This window comes from Bos indicus, chromosome 20, assembly GCF_029378745.1.
Source record: "Bos indicus isolate NIAB-ARS_2022 breed Sahiwal x Tharparkar chromosome 20, NIAB-ARS_B.indTharparkar_mat_pri_1.0, whole genome shotgun sequence".
Taxonomy (NCBI): Eukaryota; Metazoa; Chordata; class Mammalia; order Artiodactyla; family Bovidae; genus Bos; species Bos indicus.
In genome coordinates this window covers 31,260,433-31,281,824 of record NC_091779.1, presented here as the reverse complement: position 1 = coordinate 31,281,824, position 21,392 = coordinate 31,260,433, and the positions used below count along the sequence as shown (strand labels likewise).

General features: G+C 39.7%; 1 protein-coding gene across 2 annotated transcripts; it reads right to left on the bottom strand.

The window, feature by feature from the left end:
* Positions 1 to 1,695: 1,695 nt before the first annotated feature.
* TMEM267 (transmembrane protein 267) lies at positions 1,696 to 21,135 on the bottom strand. 2 transcript variants are annotated; one of them, XM_019983092.2, is made up of 4 exons: positions 21,008 to 21,135; positions 19,385 to 19,508; positions 6,807 to 7,194; positions 1,696 to 3,573 (listed from the first exon to the last, which is right to left on the bottom strand). In XM_019983092.2, the coding sequence occupies exons 3-4, from the start codon at positions 7,116 to 7,118 to the stop codon at positions 3,238 to 3,240; spliced, it is 648 nt and encodes a 215-aa protein (XP_019838651.1). In that variant the 5' UTR covers positions 7,119 to 7,194; positions 19,385 to 19,508; positions 21,008 to 21,135; the 3' UTR covers positions 1,696 to 3,237. The 2 variants fall into 2 exon arrangements, with proteins under 2 accessions (XP_019838651.1, XP_019838654.1); XM_019983095.2 differs by having other exon boundaries at positions 20,912 to 21,068.
* Between the last annotated feature and the right edge of the window lie 257 nt (positions 21,136 to 21,392).

Here is a 21,392-nt window from a genome sequence, read left to right as displayed (position 1 = left end):
CCAGGCCTGCCTGTCCATCACCAACTCCCGGAGTTCACTCAAACTCATGTTCATCGAGTCGGTCATGCCATCCAGCCATCTCATCCTCTGTCATCCCCTTCTCCTCCTGCCCTCAATCCCTCCCAGCATCAGAGTCTTTTCCAATGAGTCAAGCCTTCGCATGAGGCGGCCAAAGTATTGGAGTTTCAGGTTTAGCATCAGTCCTTCCAAAGAACACCCAGGGCTAATCTCCTCCAGAATGGACTGGTTGGATCTCTTTGCAGTCCAAGGGACTCTCAAGAGCCTTCTCCAACACCACAGTTCAAAAGCATCAATTCTTTGGTGCTCAGCTTTCTTCACAGTCCAACTCTCACATCCATACACGACTATTGGAAAAACCATAGCCTTGACTAGACGGACTTTTGTTGGCAAAGTAATGTCTCTGCTTTTCAATATGCTATCTAGGTTGGTCATAACTTTCCTTTCAAGGAGTAAGCATCTTTTAATTTCATGGCTGCAATCACCATCTGCAGTGATTTTGGAGCCCAGAAAAATAAAGTCTGACACTGTTTCCCCATCTATTTCCCATGAAGTGATGGGACCGGATGCCATGATCTTAGTTTTCTGAATGTTGACCTTTAAGCCAACATTTTCACTCTCCTCTTTCACTTTAATCAAGAGGCTTTTCAGTTCCTCTTCACTTTCTGCCATAAGGGTGGTGTCATCTGCATATCTGAGGTTATTGATATTTCTCGGACTAGATCTGATAGATAGAGTTCCTGATGAACTATGGACGGAGGTTCGTGACATTGTACAGGAGACAGGGATCAAGACCATCCCCATGGAAAACAAATGCAAAAAAGCAAAATGGCTGTCTGAGGAGGCCTTACAAATAGCTGTGAAAAGAGAAGTGAAAAGCAAAGGAGAAAAGGAAAGATATAAGCATCTGAATGCAGAGTTCCAAAGAATAGCAAGAAGAGATAAGAAAGCCTTCCTCAGCGATCAATGCAAAGAAATAGAGGAAAACAACAGAATGGGAAAGACTAGAGATCTCTTCAAGAAAATTAGATACCAAGGGAACATTTCATGCAAAGATGGGCTCGATAAAGGACAGAAATGGTATGGACCTAACAGAAGCAGACGATATTAAGAAGAGGTGGCAGGGGTTCTTAGTCTACTGCTAAAAGAAAGTAGGCTTGGGATGAGTAGAAAACAGTTTATTGGTAGAAGTTCTCCTGAGTAGCCAGTATAACAGAAGTGGCTCAAGAGACCAGTAGGCTGGGAGGTCAGATCAGTGATACAGCCAAGACAGAAACATTACAAGAAAGGAGAATGTCTAGAGAATAGAGAAAACACACATGTACAAGGACGATACAACGTAAGCTGTATTGACACAAGCTCTTCCACTAAGAGAAGGAACACAATGGTGGCATGGGAACTTGGTCACTATATCTCTACAGGTTACAACCACTGCTTTCAGAGACCACTTAGAGGACAATAAACGTTTCTGATGGTGGAGGTAGGAACAAAGATAAAGCCACACTTAAAATCTGAAGTGACTGTTTAAGCAAGGAGACATGGTCAAAGTGAGTTCCCATTCTAATAAAGTTAGGACAACCTCCAAAATGCCCATGTGACATTCTTATTTAAGGCCCTATATTTTTATGATATTAATTTGTTTAATACAGAGAAGGGAAAAAAGGGAGAGTTGTGTAATTCAGTCAGAAAAATGACACAAGATAACTTTATTTCCATGGATTTCTAAAATCAAATGCTTTTAAAAAATCTCTACCTTAATCAATTTACCCCCACTATATAATGTATACTATTAAACCAACCAAATTGACACAGTAATTGCTCTGGAAAGACAAGAACAGATTGTAAGGGTGAATTATTTTATAAAATATAACAGATTGCAACCAATTAGTTAACAAGAAGAAGAAAAACTAAAGAGCCTGACCATTTATAACAATTTACAGAACTCTGTTAACTTAATAAGAAAAACCTGCTTTGGATAAGGCATCACTTCATCACTTCTCAGAGATTAAGGCACAAAATCACCAGCATTACAAACTCAAACGTGTAAGAAAATCTGAAGACAGCAGCTGGTACAAATGCTACAAAAACAAAAACAGGTGCTTTGGGGGCACCGACTTATATCAAAGTAACATTAAACTGCAAATGTAAAGCTTACAGCAACTCAATTTTCCTTCTCCAATGAAGGTTAATCATTTTTTAACAGAAGATCAACTTAAAGAACAGAGGAAAAAGCCAATCTCTTAATACTACCTTTTTTGGGGAAAAAAAAAAATTGTCAGTATCAGGCAAATTTTTAAGAAACAATTTAGCTGGTATAGTATTTTAGAATAGCATATAAACAAATTGATAGCAACTAAAGCAATTTTAATGGCACATTCAGGAGCTTACATTTGAAATGACATTATTGGTTAGGTCCTTTTTTGTGGATTCTATGGTGATGGGTCAAGTATCAATATTTTGTTAATGTTAACTTTAAACAAATATTTTGTTAAATTTAGTCATGTTTTTCAAAACAGTTAAAACTCCAACACATGAGATTTGAGGGCAAAGATACTGGAAAGTAGTACTTCGGTAGAATGTTACTACAGCCAACACATTATAATAATTTCCCAAAGTTATTTCTAAAACAATAATCTAGGTCTAATGCTATTGTCTTTTAAGAATATTATAAATGCACTAAAGCAGTTTCTGCCAGTAGTCACAACTCACTAAAGCACTTGGCAAATGAGTCAGGATCAAAATATATGAAACGAAGAAACGTTAGCATTCATTATACATCTTATTCATAATCTCATTTACTTTGCCCATTTTCTTATCTCAGTATCTCAGGAAAACTTGGATCCAAATAAAATGCTAACGTTCCACAAATTAATCATCCTAAAATTTGAGCTGTTTTTCATCAGGAAATGAATTACCTTAAAGGTATATTTCCAGAAAACTTAACTGGATGTTAATCTAATAATATTAGTAAAGCCAGATAAAGAAAACAAATAATAAAATATACCATGGAGTGAAACTCTGATATCGCACTACAGTGTTATAGAAGAAAGGAATACAACAAATACAGATAATTTTTTAAGAAATGTACATGCCTCCTGAGCAGGAGGATTTAGGAATTATAATAATTACTATAAGTGCCTTATATGTGTTTTAAATTCACTTTAATGTTGGTTGTCATTGTCTCAACCAGTGGTCCTCAAAGACTGCCATGTGGTTATCTCACACATCAATATGAATTCCATGTTTTGAAGACATCATTTGTCTGGTCCCTGTGAAATACATGACGAATGAACAGATGTGAGGTAGAGATGATGTGATTATTACATAAAGCCAAAATGGCAAAGGAGAAGTTTTTCCAAATGGACACATCCACAAGCCATGGCGAATTCCATCTCGGATGTGGTGTGAGGTCCAGGATATAAATAACATCCAGGGAAGAAAGCACCATGAGTCTTTGAGCTTGAAGAAGTGCATTGTAAACTTTAGGGTCAGAACCACAGTGGGTATCACAGTAGAACAGTGAAGGAAAGGGCGTCGTGGAAGACTCAGAGCAGCCTGCAGGGAGAAAGCGGTAGCTAGTATCATCTCCTTCTCGGCAAACAGCACTTTATAGATGCTGCCTAACATCGTAAGTATGTTTTCCTGCAGTCTACTGGAAATGCAAAGGGAACATTTTCTATGTCACCTCCAAATACACTTTGCACTAAAAATGAAATCAAGATCTCAAGAACATGTGACTAACTTCTTAAAGTTTCCTACTATGTGCTCAGAAAAGTCACAATACAATTTATATCCTAAATGTATGGTTAGAGTAAATTTGGAGTTTTAAAGAATTGTTTGGGGCCTCTAAGAGCAATGAAAAAGTCTCACAATTGATTAAAATACACTTCAATTAAACATAAAAAACTGTGAGGTATAGTTGATTTACAATGTTATATTAATTTCAGGTATACAACTTAGCTATACAATTTTTTAATTGGTTATATTCCATTTAACATTGTTATAGAATATTGGTTATATTTCCTGCTCTGTACATTACATCTTTGTATTTTAATTATTCTATACTTAGTAGTTTGTATCTCATAATTCCTTTCTCCTATCCTGCCTCTCCCCTACTCCATTCTTCAATTAATAAATGCATAAAAGGGGAGTATTTTTGTTGTAACTATTTTATATTAGCCTTGAATACTTTCAAATTTATTTACAAAAGCATTAGAAAGAGTGTATTATTTTAAACATGATTTGAAAGTTGAGTTAAATAAACCAATAGAATTTCTAAACCATTGTAAAAATGTAATCAATATCTAAACAAATGCAAGTTTTCCAGGCTCAATTCGTGAATGATCCACGGGAAACTCTTGGAGATGACGAAGGACAGAGAGGCCCGCCGTGCTGCAGTCCATGGTGTCACAGAGTCAGGCGTGACTTAGCGACTGAACAACAACAACTTGCTAAACATCAGTCAAAGAGTTGATTTATTCTACATTCTTATCCTTCTCCCTTCTCCATACTTTCAGTTGTCTATTTCTATTCTGTCAAAACATAAAACATTTCTGCATTATGCCGTTTTAGTCTCCACCTTTGTTTTTAAGTTCTATGCTGCGCTGTGTTTAGCAGCTCAGTCATGTCCGACTCTGTGACACCATGGACTGCAGCCTGCCAGGCTCCTCTGTCCATGGGGACTCTCCAGGCAAGAATATTGGAGTGGGTTGCCATGCCCTCCTCCAGGGGAATCTTCCCAACCCAGGGATTGAACCCAGGTCTCCTGCATTGCAGATGGATTCTTTACCATCTGAGCTATCAGGGAGCTACTGGAGTGAGTAGCCTATCCCTTCTCCAGGGGATCTTCCTGACCCAGGAATGAAACCAGGGTTTTAAGTTCTATACCCACAGCATAACATGCTCCCTAATAACAGGGTGGGATGGGGCGCCTATGGTAGTCACTGCTCGGAGGAGAGCAACAGCCTCCTGTTGAGATGATTAGTAGTTACGCTCTGGATGTATGGACAGATATTGACTATTTACATTAATAGTTTCTAAGGAAGAAACTTCCCTGGTGGTTCAGACGGTAAAGAGTCTGCCTGCAAGGCGGGAGACCCAGGTTCAATCCCTGGGTCGGGAAGATCCCCTGGAGAAGGAAATGGCAACCCACTCCAGTATTCTTGCCTGGAAAATCCCATGGACAGAGGAGCCTGGTGGGCTACAGTCCATGGGGTAGCAAATAGTTGGACACAACTTAGTGACTAACACACACACACAAGGAGGAAACAAGATATTTCTGTTGCTTGCCTGATTTCTAAAATATTCATGCAGAACCTTTATTCATAAATAATAAAAGAAGGATATATCATAAAATCATAGAAGTAAAAAATAGATAGGGCTTCCCAGGTTGCACCAGTGGTAAAGAACCCACCTATAATACAGGAGACTTAAGAGATCCAGTTTCCATCCCTGGGTGGGGGAGATTCCCTGGAGAAGGGCATGGCAACCCACTCCAGTATTCTTATCTGGAGAACCCCATGGACAGAGGAACCTGGTGGGCTACAGTCCATAGGGTCACACAAAGTCGGATATGACTGAAGTGACAGCTTGCCCGCAAAAACAGGTAAACTCCTACCAGTCCTGGTCTAGGACATGATTTTTCCTGGTTCTGTTCTTCACTTACTTCATATCCTGTGCTTCATATCCTGTGTGAAATGCTGCTCCAATATTATTCAATTAGCATTTGTCTTTATACTGGTGCCCTTGCTTACTGCATATGTCACTTACAGAAGCAGTTTGAGAGGCTCTGCAGGGCTGGAGAAACCATCCATTCAGGAGGCCTGTGTGCAGTTGATAACACCAGATACATGCCTTATGAAGGTAGTCAGGAGACAAACCTATAGGTTTGCTTCTCCACATTCTGATACCATGAGCTAATGGGAACAAGGTTTAGGGGGTCTTAGGACACGACTGAGCGACTTCACTTTCACTTTTCACTTTCCTGCATTGGAGAAGGCAATGGCAACCCACTCCAGTGGGTTGTTGCAGCAGCAGCAACAGCAGCAGCAGTGTGCTAATGGGCTTACCAGGTGGTTCAGCAGGTAAAGAAATTGCTTGCAATGCAGAAGATGCCAGAGATATGGGTTTGCTTCCTGGATTGGGATATTTCACCTGGAGGAGGGCATGGCAACCCACTCCAGTATTCTCGCCTGTAGAATCCCATGGACAGAGGAGCCTGGCGGGCTACAGTCCATAGGTTGCAAAGAGTCGGACACGACTGAAGCAACTAAGCACAGCAGAGTATAGAACTTAATCTCTCCTTCAAGACTTGGCTAATGGATAACCAACAATGTCCTACTGTATAGCACAAGGAACTCTATTCAGTATTCTGCAATAAACCATAATGGAAAAGAATATAGCTTTAAAAAAGAATGTATATATATATGTTTAACTGAACCACTTTGTTGTACAGCAGAAATTAACACAACATTCTAAATCAATTATACCTCAATTAAAAAAATAAAAGACTTGGCTAAAACATCTCCTATAAAGCCAGAATGGAACCCCTCAGTTATAATTATTGAACCTTTGCTCTGGGCACATCCACAGCACTTTGTGATGTGATATAATGTGGTCAGTAACATATGTGAACCCTCAGGAAAGTGGTGCTCAAAAAAACTGGATGAATGGGCTTTCTTGTTTTAAAATAAGGCTAATCTTCTCTAACTAAACTGATGCTATAAATATCAATATCATGGCGTCAAAGAAATCAAAGACCAGAAAAATTAAACATATAGGCTTCTTACCTTTAAAGACAGGGATCCAGATAGCAAAAAGTGGTCTATATCGATAACAGAGGCTAAAAATCCAGCTAAAATGATTTCTCCAAAGTCAGTCTTCTTCCTGATTCCAATGACTATTGCCCATGACCACATGCCAATCACACAGTGTACTGAATTATCTGAAAGTGCACGAAGCCAGGCATTTTGTTGAATTATGGGAAACTGAAGAAGTCTGTCAGCTACTGTGCAGAATAAGCCCAGACCAAGGCTGGAAAGAAGAGATTCAGTGCTGCACGACTGGAGCAAAGCATGAGTCTTCTCAGTCTCTGATGCCATTGCAAACAGTACGTCAGTACATGCTAAAAGCCATCACAAAACAAACAGCTTGTTCTTGTTTACATTCCCAGTCATCCTAAAATAGAAAGGAGAGAAAAATATTAATGGACTGTGGGATGCCGTATGATATATAAATAAAAAATACCAGCAATAATTCTAGAAGTATAAAATCAAATTGTAAAAATTGGTGTTTCTTCCACTGTTTGCTTATTTTTGGCTGTGCTGGGTCTTCACTGCTGCTCCAACTTTTCTCTAGTTGCGGCGAGCGGGGGCTGCTCTCTGTTGTGGTATGGGGGTTTCTCACTGCGGTGGCTACTCTTGTTGCGAAACTCAGGCTCCAGGCACCTGGGCTTAGTTGCTCTGCAGCACGTAGAATCTTCCCAGACCGGGGATCAAATAAGTCCCCAGCATTGGCAGGTGGATTCTTATCCACTGTACCACCAGGAAAGTCCTTTTTTCTTTAACTGTTATCTGTAATTTCATTCCCCCCCCCCCCAGCTTTATTGAGATATAACTGATACACAGCACTGTGTAAGTTTAAGCTGCAGAATGTGATGATTTAATATACATATGTATTGTGAAATGATCATCATACAGTTAGCATATCCATTACTTCACATGGGTACCTTTGAGTGTGTACAGGGAGAACATTTTATGATATACTGTCTTAGAAACTTTCAAGTATTGAAAGACATAGTATTTCTTAAGTTTATATATAATAAGCCACGTGGCCCAAAGAGAACAGATTAGCCTTGTAGGAACAACTGTTTAGATGGTAGCATGCATCAAGGGAAATTTAAGAAAACCTGTTGACTAATCTATTACTTTGAAGTCATCAAATCTTTCTTTTGGCAATGTGTACTACAGAGCAGTGGGCATCCACTCCAGCAACTGCTTTCCATACTTTTTCTGATAACAGCATCACCTTCCTTTGGGAAAAGTGCTCATCACAATACCCAGACTCTGGAGCTGACCAATTAGAACTCCCTGCCTCCCTTACTAGTAGTAGTGATTAAATAGCAATGACTAATTAGTAATAATTTTATAGTAGTGAATGGCAGTGATTACTCTGCTGATGAAGGTGACCCTGGCTAGGCCAACTGGACTCCTTATCAGAATTTTTCCAAGTGGACCTGATGGAGAAAGTTCCTTTACTTCTTATAGAGCATGGGCTCTACTACATGGAAGAGCCTAGGAAAAAAGAATCATAAGGACATCAAGTCCTCAGGACCAATCTCTAAGGTTCTCAGAGCTGCCCTGGTTCCTGCAACTCACCTTTCACTTCTATGAGCTACTTCAGGATTTTCTCAATAAGTCCCCTTTTCCTGACTGTTACCTCTAACCAAAGGACCTTAACTGGCATAAAAAGGCAATCATAATTCTGAGTGCTCACCTGGCATAAAATATTGAGATCACTTATCCAGTTATTAATATTGTGTGATACCTGAAGTTTTTACTTTGTATTGTTGTGTCTTTGTTCTGAGCATTAAAGACTAACTAAATGATTTATTGAGAATGATTCAACTTCCATTCTGTAATAAAAACTATACATAGATCACTGTATATATTCTAACAGTTTATAGAGAAATGCAAAACACCTAGAATAGGAAAACACCTTTAAAAAGGTCTAAGTTGAAGGACTTGCACCACCTGACTTCAAGTCTTGCTATAAAGCTACATAACCAAGAATGTGGTGCCATTATGAAGACAGACAAATATATCAATGCAACAGAATAGAGAGTGGGTTCAAACAGATCCACACATATGGTCAACTGATTTTTGACAAATATGCAAAGGAAAGTCAATGGAGAAAAGACACTCCTTTCAACAAACGGTGCTATAACAACTGGGTATCCATATGCAAAAATAATGAACCTCAATCCATACCTTCCTCCCTATATAAAAATTAACTCAAAATGGATCACAGTAAAAGTAAAACAAATCTATAAAACTTTTGGAAGAAAATACAGGAGGATATCTTTGTCCTCGGGTTATACAAAGAGTTCTTGGTAGCAGTATTAAAGCTCCATTGTTTAAAAAAGTTAATAAATTGAGCTTCATTAAACTTAAGAACTTCTGCTCTTTGAACGACAATGTTAAGAGAATTAAAACACAAGACATAGATTGGGAGAAAATATTTGCATATCTCATATTTGATAAAGGATATGTATACAGAATAAAGAATTCTCAAAACATGATCACAGAAAAACAGGCTGATAACAAGATGTATGAAAGATGTGAAAAGGTACTTTACAAGGATGATATACAAACGGTCAATAAGCACATGAAATGTGCTCAACATCATTAATTATTAGGGAAATGGAAAGTAAAACCACAATGAGAGTCCAAACGTAACTATCAGAATGGCTAAAATTTAAGGCTGACCGTTTCCAAATGTTGGCAAAATGTGGAGCGATCAGAACTCTCATACATTATTGGCGGAAATGTAACATGATACAACCACTTTCCAGTCTCTGAGAAAGTTAAACATACTCCTACCATATGACTCAGTCATTCCATTCCTAGGCATTTACCTAAGAGAAACGAGAGCAAACATCCACACAAAGACTTGCACATCAATGCTCATAGCAGCTTTTTTTTTTTTTTATTAGTTTCAAACTGGAAAAACCCAACTGGAGAAACAAAATATGGGGGGTGGGGGGAGGCGCGGGAAGGCTACAGTAAAAGCCCATAGGGTGCTTCCTAGGTGGCACTAGTGGTAAAGAACTCACCTGCCAATGCAGGAGCCCTAAAGAGATGCAGGTTCCATTCCTGGGTCAGGAAGATCCCTTGGAGGAGGGCATGGCAACCTACTCCAGTGTTCTTGCCTAGAGAATCGCCTGGACTGAGGAGCCTGGCATACTATAGTCCATGGGGTCACAAAGAGTTGGACATGACTGAAGCGACTTAGCACAAAAACTTATAGAACTGTACAAAGAATGAACCCTAATGTGAACTGTGGACGTTAGTCAATAACAACATATCAATACTTATTCATTAATTGTATCAAATGTGTGTGTGTAATGTAATGTATGTGCATGATCAGTTTTGTCCAATTCTTTGCAACCCCGTGGACTGTAACCTTCCTGGACGGACCCAGGAAGGTCTGCGTCTCCTGCATTGCAGGCAGATGCTTTACCGCTGAGCCACTGGGGAAGCCAAGCAAACATGCCACACTCTTGGAAAAAGTTAATAATGGGGAGAAATGTGTAGAGCAAGAATGGACATATGGGAATACTTTCTACTCTGCTCAACTTTTCTATTAACCTAAAACTGTTATAAAACAAAGTATTTTTAAGAAGCAAATAAAGTATGGGAAAATGTTATAATTGTTAAATTTAGGTAATACTTTTATGTTTGAATTTCTTATCTAGAAATGTTTTTTTAAAAAGTACCTAGTATGATCCCACTTATACAAAATTCTAGAAAATGCAAGAAAGGAGGTGCAGGAAGGATTAAAAAGGAGCATAAGAAAACTGGAGAGACAGATTCATTACTTCATTATCTTGATTGTGGTAACAGTTTCATGGTTCATAGTTTCAAACCCACACCAAAATGTATCAAACTGCATATTTTAAACATATGCAGTTTATCATATGTCAATTATACTCCAATACAGATGTTAAAAAGTTAGGAAAATATACTTTATTGTCAATAACAATAGCAGCCTTTCGTGTAAGGAGCAACCTGAAAACAAGAAAGAGCTTATGGAAATAAAAAACCTGACTGCCCAAATAAAAACTCAAAACAAGCAACGCATAGTAAGATGAATGCTTCAAAAAACACAATTAATAAAAATACATTCAAAGAATTTTCTAAAAGCTTGAGGGAGAAAAAAAAAAAAAAAAGGACAAAGAGTTGGACATTGAGAGAAAAAACAAATTCAAAAAATAAAGAGAGGACTTCCCTGGTGGTCCAGTGGCTAATACCCCATGCTCCCAATGTAGGGGGCCCAGGTTTGATCCCTGGTCAGGGAACTAGTGGAGAAGGAAATGCACCCCACTCCAGTACTCTTGCCTGGAAAATCCCATGGACGGAGGAGCCTGGTGGGCTGCAGTCCATGGGGTCGCTAAGAGTTGGACACGACTGAGCGATTTCACTTTCACTTTTCACTTTCATGCGTTGGAGAAGGAAATGGCAACCCACTCCAGTGTTCTTGCCTTGAGAATCCCTGGGATGGAGGAGCCTGGTGGGCTGCCATCTATGGGGTCGCACAGAGTCGGACGCAACTGAAGCGACTTAGCAGCAGCAGCAGCAGCAGCAGGGAACTAGATCCCACATGCTGCAACTAAGATCCTGAGCAGCTAAATAAATAAAAATAATAAATATTTAAAAATAAATAAAGATAAAATCCTTAAGACCCAAACCAGCAACAACAGTTATCTGCAAAAGAAACAGAATGTAATTAACACCAACACCGAACATTGTGGGACAATTACAGAGCTCTGAGAGAACAGGACTATGACAACAGGGACTCTAAACATAACTAAATTATAGCATCTATGTGACAACTATAAATTTTAAGATTTTTCCTTAGAAATTATAACACTTATATATAATTTTTTGGGAAAAAATAATCAAGGAGCAGGTCTTTTAAATTTTTATGGGAATAAGAGAAAAATACAGAAAACTTGCTCAATATAGCAAAGTAGAAAAGTAAACTATGAAGAAGACAATTTTACTCCCACCCTCACATACCAAAAAAAAAAAAAAAGGAAACAAACACGTCAAACACAAATACTATAATAGATGTGAATGTATTAAATTTCTCTATAAAGAGACAGCTTGGAAAAGAAAGAAACATCCATGAAGTTACTGTTCATAAGAAAACATCTCAAACAAAAAGTCTCAGCAATATAGAAAATAAAGAGCTGAGAAAATACCTATCTAGAAAACACAAACAAAATTAAGCAGCAGTGGTATTAGGCTGGTGCAAAAGTAATTGTAGTTTTGCATTGTTGAACTTTGCCATTTGATGTTGGAATACACTCTTAAATGTGGTTATGTTATATACCATTTTAATGTACATTTCTCGCTTTGTTTTTCACCAATTACTTGCTGTTTATTTTACATTTATTTTAGACTATGGAAATGATGTTAGACAAAAAGCAAATTTGAGTTATTTTTAAAATCGAGTTCCAAATGGGTCGTAAAGCAGCAAAGACAACAAGTAACATCAACAACACATTTGGCCCAGGAACTGCTAATGAATTACAGAGTAGTTCAAGAAGTTTTGCAAATAAGACTAGGGCCCTGAAGCCACAGAGCATAGTGACCGGTCATCAGAAGTTGACAATGACCAACTGAGAACCACCATCAAACCTGATTCTCTTACAACTACGTGAGAAGCTGCTGAGAACTCAACGTCAACCATTCTACAGTTGTTTGGCATTTGTAGCAAATTGAAAAGGTAAAAAAGCCCGATAAGTGGGTGGCCTCAAGAGCTGACCGGGAAAAACAACAACAACAACAAAAAAAAAAACACCATCATTTTGAAGTGTTGTCTTCTCTTATTCTACGCAACAACAAACCATTTCTCAATCAGATTGTGACCTGCAAGGAAAAGTGGATTTTTTATGAAAACCGGTGACGACCAGCTAAGCAGTTGGACAGAAAAGAAGCTCCAAAGCACTTCCAAAAACCAAAGTTGCACCCAAAAAAAAGGGTCATGGTCATTGTTTGGTGGTCTGCTGCCAGTCTTATCCACTATAGCTTTCTGAATTCCAGCAAAACCATTACATCTGAGAAGTATGCTCTGGTTGTGGATGCTCAGTAAGTATTTGTTGAATGAATTAATGAAAATTCATCATACAGTGTATCTATTATCCACCAGGTATTGCCTAGTAAATGCTTAAATGGCATTTAGTAAAATGCAGCATTTTTCTTGGAAATCTCCATGTTTAGCAAGTGTGACTACCAGGTAATTCTTATGCTCACTAAACATTAAGAATTGCTAGGTTATAAGAACCAAAATGAATGAAAACCAAGAAACATTACCTTTAAAGTCAGAAACAGTGCAGCTGTTATAATACTGTTCTGGCATTTCTAATCAATGCAATGAAGCAAGCAAGTGTTGACTTAAAAAAAAGTCACAGCCTAAAAGTTGAGAGTTACGCTTTATTTGGTGGGAATTTTTAGGACTTCAAGCCCAGGAGATGAACATCTCAAATAATCCTGAAAGAACAGCTAGGCTTGAGGAGGAGAGGGGAGGAGTCAGGTTATATACAAGTTTTACAACAAACAGCAGGTAGTCTGAACATTAAAAGATTACTGTTAATAAGAGAAACCAGATATTCCAATTTAAGGAATTTAGTGCTTTTCTATGTATGAGAAGATGCAAGAGTCTGGGCTCACTGAAATCATTCATTTGCATCGCAGCAATCCTGGGGCCAGTACCCTGTGTTTTTCACATCCTGAGGTCTCTCGAGCTGACTCTAGGGAGTGGCTGCAATCTGATGGCTATGAGGTCGCAGGTATTCGCCTTCCTGAGTTCCCTTGCGGCTCAGGAATTCACAGTGGAGAACGGAATGGATGATGACTGTGATATCCTTGTTTACTGGCAGAACATACTCCATTTCTTGGGGCTTCCATCTGCCTGCAGTGCAGGAGACCAACCAGGGTTTGATCCTTGGCTCAGGAAGATCCCCTGGAGTAGGAAATGGCAACCCACTCCAGTATGCTTACCTGGAGAATTCCATGGACAGAGGAGCCTCGTGGGCTACAGTCTATGGGGTCCCAAAGAGTTGACACAACTAGAGACTAACACTTTTACTCCATTTCTCAGAAGAGATAGAGGGAGGGAGAGTGAAAATGTATCATTACCCTCCTCAGGAAGGAAAAGACAATTACATTAATTTGTAAGTGAAATGACTGCTTATTCAAGATAATAAATTGAAAATTTTTAGAAATTAGAGCTTCTCAGGTCTCACTAGTGATAAAGAACCTGCCAGTCAATGCAGGTTGAGAGATGTGTGTGGGTTTGATCCTTGGGTTGGGAAGATCCCTTGGAGGAGGGCATGGCAATCCATTCCAGTATTCTTGCCTGGAGAATCCCATGGACAGAGGAGCCTGGCAAGCTACAGTCTATAGGGTTGCACAGAGTTGGACACAACTGAAGCAATGTAGCCTATCCTAGAATTTAAGTTGCAAAAGGTGGCTAATTCAAGATAAATTATGAATATACCAGCAATAATTGTAAGGGGAAAGTACAGGAAAATGAACATTCATAACAGCAATAAAAACTCAAATATCAAGGATAAACTGAACAGATACTGCACCGCACGTGAAGAAAATGACAGAACTGTATTACGTCGATCAACTATGTAGAGCTCTGTGGCTTTGTGCTATGTTCCAGCTAAGCTGGAAATACACTTCCCAGAATCCCCTTCCTGTAGTGCCAGCTATAGGAGACTCTGTACATGGAACTTGGAAAGCAGAAGTGAAATAGCAGCCATATTTTTAAACTCTGAAGGTTGGTGCTAGACACTGTGGAGGTTGCATGTGTTGTTGCTGATCTGTCAGCTCACCTTGCTGGTGTGGGCAGGCTAGGCCTGCAGTTCCTTCAACTCCCACCATATCTTCCTTCACCCTCTCCAAGTCCTGGGCCTCTCCTGCAGCTCACCCACAGCATCGAAACTAAAGCTGGTGAGAGGCCAGTGCAGACTGCAATGTCCTTGTTCTCATCCACATCCACCTTCCCTTCCCAACTGTCTAGCTGACATGCTTCAGGCCCAAAAACAGACTCAAAAGCACTGCCTGCTCTCCCAGCCCCTACAGTTACAGAAGGTCTTTCTTATTCGTTAGCATGCAAAGTAGTTTTGCTTCTTTGATGGAACTTCACTGATAACAAGAGCCAGACCATTTTACTGAATGGTTTATAGAAGACAACATGGATGATATTACTGTCCTCAAATTAATCTATAAATTTAATCCACCTCTAGTCAAAATCATAACAGGGATTTTCTTTTAGCAGCTTCACAGACTGTTTTCAGACTGGCATTCAATCTCAGGTGGCACTAGTGGTAAGAACCTACCTGCCAATGCAGGAGACATAGGAGAAGCAGGTTTGATCCCTAGGTTGGGAAGTACCCCTGGAGAAGGAAATGGCAACCCACTCCAGTATTCTTGCCTGGAGAATTCCATGCATTGAGGAGCCTGGCAGGCTACAGTCCATTGGGTTGCAAGGATACAACTGAATAGACTTAGCAAGCAAACTTGCAAAAGAAGAGTGATGTGAACACTGAAAGGTGAACACAAAATCTGAGACAGATCAAGTGTGTGTTTGCAGAAGAGGGAAATGTATGTACCATTCCAAATTGGTAAGGAACAATTATTATTGTACTCAGATCCTGTGTCAGTTAGGTTTCTTAAGTACATGGAACAGAAAGCACTCTGGCAATACAAGCAAAAAGCATTTATTAAAAGGATATTGGGAAATCACAGACTTGCCAGGTTTCAAGAGACAAGTTTCAAACTATGCCTCAAGCACCTCAGAGCACATGACACCAGACACCTGCAGTGAAGACCCCCCTGCCCCTGAATCCAGCTTACACTGCTTAACCCATCACCAGATATTATCACGGGCATTGCTGCTAGTTCTGCCTCATCTGCTGCTGTTATAAAAAAATTCTTGGAGTTCTGTTTCTTTGCTCTCAATACAAAATTCAGAGTTGGGCACTGGCTGGGCCTAGATCACATGCCCATTCCTGAGCTGCAAGGGAGGTTGAAAAGATAGTATTTGGCCTTTTCAGCATAACTAGTAGAAAGTGGTTCTTTTCTCCTTCTACATGCGTTAGAAGAGGAATCTCAAATATATACTATACTGAGCAGGATAATGACCAGTCTGCAATGGTAATGGGTTCCGTTACAAAAGGTTTTAATTGCTAAGTAGTACTGAAAAGTCAATCATCAGGTGAAACCTGAGATTGGATCATCTGTACAATGCTCGATTTTATATGGAGGAGTTGTTTAAACAACTTTAGATTTCAAAATGTCACATTCACATGGATTAGAGTGTTATATTAATAATACAGACCATTTCTCTGGTTAAATTAAGAGAGGGAATCAGTTTGACTGACTAGCTGCCTGGGAACCATGGAAACCATGGTCAAGAGAGCTTTTGTAATCAGTTTGGTACCAAATTTGGGATATTTACATGAATTTGTAAACAGACTTCTACATAGTCCAGCTGGCTAGACTTTTAGAGGAGCTCAAAAATATTTTAAAAATACTGATAGACACGATTGTATAAAAATGTAAACTGCATGGCAAAGTTAAAGACTAATACATGAAGGCAATTTTGAAAATGTATGATGGAGAAAGACAAGAAGCCTTACTTTACAAAGAGTTTTTAAGATTAATGAGAAGATGGGCCGGTCCAGTGGTTAAGAATCCGCCTTGCAATGCACGGGATGCAGGTGCAGTCCCTGGTCAGGGGGAACTAAGACCCCATATGCCACAGAGAAACCCAGCTCACATGCCACAGCTACTGAGCCCACGTGCTTTGGAGCCCGCACACCACACACAGCTAGCGTTTGTGAGCCACAACGCAAGACCCCATGTAACACATGAAGACCCTGAGTGCTGCAACTAAGACCTGATGTAGCCAAATAAAAAAGAAAAAAAGATTAACACAAAGAAAAAATAAGTATCTCAATAATAACTTGGCTATGTCTAAGAAAAGGCAATTTGGAAAAGGAAGAAATACAAAGATCAAGAAGAGTATTAAAATATTTCAACTTTATTGGTAATCAATTGAATTTAATTTAAAACAATGAGATTTCAATCTAAGATTGACAAAAGATCGCTAATGATCTGTTAGTGGTGGGGAAATGATCACTTTATTATAATAGAGTATTAGCAGTTGTATAAATTGGCATAACTTTTCTCAAACAATTTGACAATATGTACCAAAAATGATTAATAAATGAGCAAACACTTTTGACTCAGCATTTCCATTTCTACAAAATTACCCTAAGAAACTAATTAGATATATACAAAGAGTTACACGTGAATGTTCAGCATGGCATTGTTTATAAGGAAAAGTTAGAAACTATGTGTCCAAAATACAGGACTACTGAAATGAATTCCATATTATTATGCAGTCATTAAAAAATACTTATTTCCAATTTATTGACATATTAAATATTAAAATTTTAAAGGTATCCTATAAAATAATACATAAAGTATTACCTTTTTGTTAAAAATATGTACATACATGTAAAAAATCTGGGAGACTGTTCATTCAGCTTACATGTGATCATTATTTTTTTCCTTTCTTTGATTTCCCCCAAATTTTCAATATCTATCATGAACACATGGAGAAGGCAATGGCAACCCACTCCAGTACTCTTGCCTGGAAAATCTCATGGACGGAGGAGCCTGGTAGGCTGCAGTCCACGGGGTCGCTAAGAGTTGGGCACGACTAAGTGACTTCACTTTCACTTGTCACTTTCATGCTTTGGAGAAGGAAATGGCAACCCACTCCAGTGTTCTCGCCTGGAGAATCCCAGGGGTGGGGGAGCCTGGTGGGCTGCCGTCTATGGGGTCACACAGAGTCGGACGCGACTGAAGTGACTTAGCAGCAGCAGCAGCAGCAGCATGAACACAAAACCAATAAAACTCCTTTGAAAAGTTAGTTAGAATTAATTAAACTCAGACCACGATGCTAAACTCAGCTTCATAAAAGTGTAATTTTTTAAAATGTAGAAATATATACATAGCATTATAAATGTTAATAAAAATATTAGACTATACAACATTAATAAACATTAATAAAGTTGTATGTGTGCATGCATGCTGTCACTTCAGTTGTGTCCGACTCTGTGCAGCCCTATGGACTGTAGCCTGCCAGGCTCCTCTGTCCACAGGATTCTCCAGGTAAGAATACTGGAGTGGACTGCCATCCCCTCCAGGGTATCTTCCCAACCCACGGACTGAACCTGTGTCTTTTACATCTCCTGCAATGGCAGGCAGGTTCTTTACCACTAGTGCAACCTGGGAAGCTGTAAAGTTGTATGTAAATCTCATAAGTCCAATTGATAGTATAATATAAAAATAATGTATTCACATTTATGTATTGGTTGGCATATGAAGTCTATATTAAAGATTTCTATATCTCTAGATGAAATAAATTTATGAAGTTTCCATTAATATTTTAATTAATTAAATTATTAATTAATTAAATTATTAATTAATTAAATTATTAATTAATTAATTTAATTAATAGTGTGAAGAATACTTGCTTTGTAGAGAACAGCTATTTTGTTAATGATATGGGACCCTAAAACAATCCTCGAATTCTTTTGTTGTTTAGTCCCTTAGTCGTGTCTGACTCTTTTGTGACCCCCTCATGGACTATTGCCCACCAGGCTCCTCTATCTGTGGGATTTCCTGGGCAAGAATACTGGAGTAGGTTGCCATTTCCTTCTTCAAGGGATCTTCCCAATCCAGGGATTGAACTCTTGTCTCCTGCATTGGCAAGCAGATTCTTTACCACTGAGTCACCAGGGAAACCCCCTCACATTCTTAGTCATTTGCAAAACTGAAAAAATGAAAATTGTTCTCTAAAGCACAAATACTGAGTTATAGTCTACAGATTCTTCCAGGATTAGGAAATAATGATTTCAAGGTATTCTCAACCAAGAGATACAACCAAAATGCAAAAGAGACCTCCAAGGACATGAATCCTTTCTATATATACCTTAAGATTTATAGCTCCATAAGTCATGAATCATTTGTTTCTACTTTGCAAAGTAAGCATTTGACACCTGAATGGATAAAGAAGTCAATGTGTTTAAAGGCTCAGTATATATAAAGTTTATAAAATATTCCTTAAACCAAAGATAACATCATTATCCACTTAGCTGGATGGAAACTGGGACACACAAATTGAATTAATGACCAAGCCAGAGAGGTGCCACAGCATCAAACAATATCCCCCTCCTTCAGTAAGCTGTGGCCTGTAAATTAGCCCTAAGGAGAAAGGCGGCCAATCAGGTGGATGAGTGCGAGGAGAACGTAGGTTGGGCACAGTATACATAAAGGCCTAATAGAACAGCTCTTCTGCCACTCAAACTTTGCTTCCATATGCATTTAATTACAGATTCATTGTCAAATCTCATCCCAGAAAGCACACAGAAATAAAAGGTCATCATCCACCTAACTGCAAGTTGCATGATGTCTCTGTAAAGCCATTTCATTACGTCCATCTTTTTTTACTCACTAAACAATTTTCAACCATCAATAAATATTTAAATGTTACTCACCGTATATTTTACTTGATGAGCTCAGATACAAAAATGATCAGGTAGCTAATGAAGTGTCATGAGCAAAATGAAACAAGAAAAGATCACTTAAAGTATTTAAATGATGATCCAAATTTAAAGTGATCTGAAAAAGAAAAAATTGTTTACAAAATAACTATATAGTAGTTTATGAATAGGAACGGATACACATAATAGGGTAGCACAAATCGCATTTTAAATGGAAGGTGTAAACAACTTGCTCGATGAGAGAGGAATAAAAAGCACACTTGGGTAAACTCCAAAGCAGATCCTTCAGCCCCAGTCAAGCCTTCAGATGTCTGCAGCCCTGCCAACATCTAGAACTACAACTTTGAGACCCTGAGCAGAACCACCCAGCTAAGTCTCTTCCAAAAGTCCTGGCCCAAAGATACAGCGAGGTAGCAACTGTTTACTGTTTTAAGCCTCTAAGCTTTGGGGTAATTTGTTTTGCAGCATGGATAGTTAAAACAGTAGTTTCTCTTTTCAAGAAAGGTATAATTATGGCCCCAGAAACACACAACTTGATCATCTATTCCACTGCAACTGTTGGTGCAGATGTATAGAATAGATTCTGGGTATGAGAAATTTAATAGGTGTACTTCCTTTTACTATCTCTGATTAGAACACTCAGTCCACAGGGTCGCAGAGTCTGATAACGACTAAGCGACTGAACTGAGAACACCCAAGTGTCCCATTTTTCATTTCCCTTCCAGTTTCCCCACTTCCTGCTCCTTCTCCATAAATAGAATGGGCTCTAGAACCTCTTAAACTGTAAAATAGCTTAATGTTTATTTTACATATTCACTTTTGTTGGGCAAGTTCATTACGAGAATTGTAATTTTCTTTTAAACTTGTCATGCATGAAGCTAATATGCTCAAGGTGTTTAATATGTCATGATACTAATACAAGGGGAAAGCAAGTTAGCAATCCTCAGCCTGTGAACTAACGATATTATTTTTAATGATATCTGCCATAACAGCCAGTTACCCAGATCATCAATTTCCATGACTTGCAGGAGACACCTTCTGCAACAGCCAAACTCTACCACACACCATCTCCATTACAGTATAATGCCACCAACTACGGGCCTGATTCAGGGCTTCCCAGGTGGCGCTAGCGGTAAAGAACTCGCCTGCTAAACCAGGAGACACACGAGACACAGGTTCAGTCTCTGGGTCAGAAAGATCCTCTTAAGGACACGGCAACCCACTCCAGCATTCCTGCCTGGAGAATCCCGTGGGCAGAGGAGCCTGGCAGGCTACAGTCCATGGGGTCGCACAGACCCGGACACGATTGAGCGACTAAGCACTTGAGCCGGGGGCGCATTACGGGCCCTCGAGCCCGGTAAGGATGGCAAGGGGCAACTCAGGCGAGAGCGCCGGCACCCCGCCCAGACCCAAGGAAACGCAAGGGGCGAGGAGCTTAGGTGAGGGCTGAATGCCTATGGGACCTAGAAGGCGCGACAAAGCCGAAGGGCTCCGGGCTACTGCCGGTCGAGCACACTCCACCTGCTCCCGGGTCCCATGCGCCTGCCGCCTTCCCCACCGAGAACCTGGATCTTCTAGACTTTCAGATTCAAGCGGTCCCCGCTTCCGGCCTCCCACCTCAGGACGCAGTTTCGCGGCGTCCATACAGTCTGCTCCTCACTGAGGACCAAAGGCAACCACTATCTGCTCCGCCTGCTGAGGCAAGCCTGTGACGCGAACGGCGGCCCCGCCCCCCTATACCCTCTCCACCCTCCTGTCGGTACCATAGAGATGCCCGCCGCAGGCCAGAGCGGCTACATCACCGCCCCACTCCCCGCTACGTCGTTACGGAAGCCGAGAGGACGCCGGGATTCTAGTTCCATTCCCCGCCGAGCGGAACGCTACTTGAGTGTTCGTTAGCCGCGAGGGTGGGTATCTAGTGTTACCTCGAAAGTCGTGCTCCCTAAAAGGAGACATTTGGGACAGTGGGGTGGGAAGTGAAAAGTGCCTTATTGGTTTCCAT

Bases quoted from the DNA above. Each gene is read 5' to 3' on its own strand.
- TMEM267 (XM_019983092.2), bottom strand. From the start codon at position 7,118: ATGGCATCAGAGACTGAGAAGACTCATGCTTTGCTCCAGTCGTGCAGC. The intron at 3,574-6,806 runs GTAAGAAGCCTA...TTCTCCCTGCAG, and splicing joins CTGGATCCCTGTCTTTAAAG to GCTGCTCTGAGTCTTCCACG.